The sequence below is a fragment of the Oncorhynchus keta genome, chromosome 18, assembly GCF_023373465.1.
Source record: "Oncorhynchus keta strain PuntledgeMale-10-30-2019 chromosome 18, Oket_V2, whole genome shotgun sequence".
Taxonomy (NCBI): Eukaryota; Metazoa; Chordata; class Actinopteri; order Salmoniformes; family Salmonidae; genus Oncorhynchus; species Oncorhynchus keta.
Genome location: NC_068438.1, coordinates 34393242 through 34398241, shown reverse-complemented (window position 1 = coordinate 34398241; position 5000 = coordinate 34393242). Strand labels below are relative to the sequence as shown.

Genomic DNA, 5000 nt, shown 5'->3' with positions numbered 1-5000 from the left:
TCAGGGCATCATAGGGGTCTGCGTCAGTGGCGTGCAGCTGGCCGATGACTCCTCCAGGAAATTCGTCCTCCATGGTAATGATGTGGACCTCCAGGGGAAGTGCTACGGGCCGGTGAAGGCTCTCCTCAATCACACGCACAGTCAGGGTAGAAGAGGAGGACAGACGGGGCTTACCTGAGTCCCTTACCTGGAGGTAGGGGGAGGAGGGGAGAAGCAAAGGGTTACCACAGAGCCAATGTAACCCCATGTGTGATTTAGTAACACAGACCTTCCACAAGATAGCTGGTTGTAAGACCTGGTGTTGACACTAACAGGGTTGACACGCTGGTTGTAGACCTGGTGTTGACACTAACAGGGTTGACCAGCTGGTTATAAGACATGGTGCTAACAGTAACAGGGTTGACCAGCTGGTTATAAGACATGGTGTTGACACTAACAGGGTTGACCAGCTGGTTATAAGACATGTAAGACATGGTGTTAACACTAACAGGGTTGACCAGCTGGTTATAAGACATGGTGTTGACACTAACAGGGTTGACCAGCTGGTTATAAGACATGGTGTTGACACTAACAGGGTTGACCAGCTGGTTATAAGACATGTAAGACATGGTGTTAACACTAACAGGGTTGACCAGATGGTTATAAGACATGGTGTTAACACTAACAGGGTTGACCAGTTGGTTATAAGACATGTTGCTAACACTAACAGGGTTGACCAGGTGGTTATAAGACATGGTGTTAACACTAACAGGGTTGACCAGATGGTTATAAGACATGGTGTTAACACTAACAGGGTTGACCAGATGGTTATAAGACATGGTGTTAACACTAACAGGGTTGACCAGCTGGTTATAAGACATGGTGTTAACACTAACAGGGTTGACCAGATGGTTATAAGACATGGTGTTAACACTAACAGGGTTGACCAGCTGGTTATAAGACATGGTGTTAACACTAACAGGGTTGACCAGCTGGTTATAAGACATGGTGTTAACAGTAACAGGGTTGACCAGCTGGTTATAAGACATGGTGTTAACACTAACAGGGTTGACCAGCTGGTTATAAGACATGGTGTTAACACTAACAGGGTTGACCAGCTGGTTATAAGACATGGTGTTAACACTAACAGGGTTGACCAGCTGGTTATAAGACATGGTGTTAACACTAACAGGGTTGACCAGCTGGTTATAAGACATGGTGTTAACAGTAACAGGGTTGACCAGCTGGTTATAAGACATGGTGTTAACAGTAACAGGGTTGACCAGCTGGTTATAAGACATGGTGTTGACACTAACAGGGTTGACCAGCTGGTTATAAGACATGGTGCTAACAGTAACAGGGTTGACCAGCTGGTTATAAGACATGGTGTTAACACTAACAGGGTTGACCAGCTGGTTATAAGACATGGTGTTAACAGTAACAGGGTTGACCAGCTGGTTATAAGACATGGTGTTGACAGTAACAGGGTTGACCAGCTGGTTATAAGACATGGTGCTAACAGTAACAGGGTTGACCAGCTGGTTATAAGACATGGTGTTGACACTAACAGGGTTGACCAGTTGGTTATAAGACATGGTGTTGACACTAACAGGGTTGACCAGCTGGTTATAAGACATGGTGTTAACACTAACAGGGTTGACCAGGTGGTTGTAAGACATGGTGTTAACACTAACAGGGTTGACCAGTTGGTTATAAGACATGGTGTTAACAGTAAACAGTAGAGATGATGTAAAATGGTCTTCTTACCTGGACCTGGATGACATACTCTGTGGCCAAGTCCCTCCTAAACACCTGATTGGCTAGCAGAGTTCCATCCCACTCCAGTGTAAACTCTCCACCTTCATTCCCTGATAAGATACGGAACTCAAAGGGTGGGCCGTTATGGGAGGAGTCCTGGTCTATGACAGACAGCTGCAGAATGCTAGTGCCGATGGGCTTATTCTCCTGTGATTGGACAATACAAGAAGGGAAATGAGATTAGATGCAAGACGGAGTGTGTGTGTGTGTGCTTCTCCTGTGAGAAGGGATATGTGTGTGAATATCTATGTCTATGTGGATGTAATGTGAAGTTCATTGGTCATCAGAGCTGTCAATCATGTGAGTAACAGCACCTGTATGACAGTGGTGAGATTGGCCGGGGTGAAAGTAGGCGGGCTGTCATTGATGTCTGAGATGTCGATGTTGACCATCACCGTTGACGACATGGGCGGAACACCACTGTCCAGAGCCCTGACCGCCAGAGAGTAACCAGACACCTACAGAAGAAAAAATACGTTTTCCCTTGAAACTTTACGTTGAGAAACATTTTAATAATTTCATTCCTGATAATTATAACAGGATCGAGAAAATCAAACGCAGCAATTTCCATGCAAATCAAATTCACCACACATGAACCAATGATGACAAGTCCCTAATCAAATATCCTCTGGATATGCATCCTCATAATTTGGTACCCCTTGAATATCAGTAAACCAAACAAGGATCTAACGGCACTGATTAAGTGTGTTGTGATTGGTTGTGGGCGCATCCTTTGATCTTCTGAAACACACTCCTGTGACTGACACATTCCTGGCGTGTCCTACCAAGCACGTACCCTGGCTTTCTGTCTCTGTCTCTCAGATTCACTCTACACTCTAAGAAAAAAGGGTTCCAAAATAGTTATTCGACTGTCGACATAGAATAACCCTTTTTGGTTCCATGTAGAACCCTGTGGAAAGAGTTCTACATGGAACCCAAAAGATTCTACCGGGAAACAAAACATTTGTTTTTAAATGGTTCTTCTAGGGGGACAGCCGATGAACCCTTTTAGTTTCTAGATAGTACATTTTTTTAAGAGTGTGCCTGAGGGAACACCGTCAAGGCTATCTCAGGTAGACAGTATTTACTAGCTTAGGGACTGAAGACACACACACACGCCCACGCACACACCCACCCACACACACACACACACCTTATTCCCTACTGTGTGCCTCCACATATTGCTTTGTAATAACAACCTAACTAAACACAGCAGAAGAAACAACAGCCTCTCACTCTGAGAAATTCAAAAAGAAACCACAATAAACAACCACAGTGGTGCTCAGGAGAGTCAATGAGAATAACCTATATGGAAATGAGTGTGTGAAGACTCCACATTCTGCACGTAATGCACCACACCAAACACACAGAAACATGCACACACACAAACAAAAATACACAATGTCTCACACACAAACACACACAACACACACTGAGAAACACAACACACACACTCACACGACACATGCAATTAAACATAACACTCTGAGAAATTAAAAATACGCTCACTGAGAAACACAAACACACACACACACACGCTGAGAACACACAACACACACAGGGCTGAGCTCTTTCTGATAACCCAAACACACTTTCCTCAGCTCTTTCATCTCCCACAAGCCCAGGCGTTCTCTTTGGACTGTGATCAGATACGCTCTCTGCACTATCACGGACCACACTCATGAATTTTTTATGACGGGAATTGGAAGACACACTCGGAACTCTTCAAGCACTCCAGGGAAGAAAAGAGAGGGAAGAAGGCAGCTTGGGAAGAGGAGGGATGGGATGCCATGCCCCCACTCTATAATTAGAGGACAACCTCCATGAGAGAAACGGTCAGGAGGAGGTGGCTAGCTGCAGGGGGATGATGACGAGGGTGTTTGTGATGTTGCAGTGTGCGTATTAGTGTTCATGTTGTGGTTCTATTGGCTGTAGAGTTGGTTTGTTTGTGTGTGTGTACCTGTGTGTGTGCCTGTGAGTGTGTACATGTGTGTGTACATGTGTGTACCTGTGTGCGTGAGCATGTCAGAGACTGTCCTTGTTATTAGTGTTCATGTTGTGGTTGTATTATCCATAGTGTTGGTTTATTTCTGTGTGTGTTTACGTGCGTCTGTGTGTTTACGTGTGTGTGTGTTTGTCTTTGCCTGTGTGTGTGTGTACTTGCATTTGTGTGTACCTGTGTGTGTGTGTGTGTGTGTGTGTGTGTGTGTGCTCACCGTCTCTCTGTCCAGCTGTTTGTTGACCTTCACCATGCCAGAGAGAGGGTCTATGAAGAACTGGTTCTCTTTGTCGCCACTGACGATGGAGTAGAGGATATCCCCATTCACCTGACTGTCTACGTCCTCAGCTGTCAGCTTGAGGAGGAGAAGGAGAGGGGGTTAGGCAGGGTCTCTCCAACGCACACACACACACAGTAAGACACACACACGCACACACACACACGCACACACTCAAGTACTCCTATCCAGTTCAACTTCAGTTCAGAATGAATCAGGTGTGTTGGTACCAGAAAATGAGTGCAACCCAATTGGGGGCACTGCTGGAGAGGTCAGGGAAACATGGCTCAACCAGTCCAGTTTAAAGAGCCAACTGGACATACCTTGACGACGGACTCTCCGATGGTTGCGTCTTCGGATACGACAGTGGTGTAGACGTCTCGGCTGAACATGGGTGCATTGTCATTGACGTCTGTCAGGTTGATGTTTACCATGGTTACGGCACTTAGGGGCGGGGTTCCACCGTCTCTGGCCTCCACAGTGAGGAAGTAGTCTTTACACATCTCAAAGTCCAGAGGCTTAGACACTGAGATGGCACCTGGTACACAGAGAGAGAGTTCAACAGGGAGGTAGATATCCTACTTCTAACACCATGTACAAGTCTGTACCACAAATTTGCTAACAAAGACATAAATTGACACTTTATATTCTGCAAATGGGAACTCACCAGTGAGGGGGTGTATGTGGAACTTTCCGTGCTCGTTGCCTGAGCGGATACTATAGGTGATCTCAGCGTTAGTTCCAATGTCCTTACTGGCTGCGTACACTCTCAGCACCTCCGTCCCTAACCCCACGTCCTCTGGCACGGTGGCGAGGTGGTCACGCCGCTCAAACACCGGCGGGTTGTCATTAATGTCCAGGACTGTAACGGTTACGTTGACCAGGGAGGACAGGCGGACCGGAGAGCCCTGGTCGGACGCTCTGACC

General features: G+C 46.3%; 1 protein-coding gene across 1 annotated transcript in view; it reads right to left on the bottom strand.

Annotated features, from left to right (window-relative positions):
- Positions 1-5000, bottom strand: part of fat3a (FAT atypical cadherin 3a) — a 411491-nt gene that overhangs the window by 26960 nt on the left and 379531 nt on the right. Inside the window, 6 exon segments of the mRNA XM_052467975.1 lie at positions 1-187; positions 1747-1944; positions 2112-2255; positions 4014-4151; positions 4397-4611; positions 4741-5000. The exon segment at positions 1-187 is cut by the window's left edge and continues 255 nt beyond it; the exon segment at positions 4741-5000 is cut by the window's right edge and continues 130 nt beyond it. Coding sequence (XP_052323935.1) covers positions 1-187; positions 1747-1944; positions 2112-2255; positions 4014-4151; positions 4397-4611; positions 4741-5000 — 1142 coding nt within the window.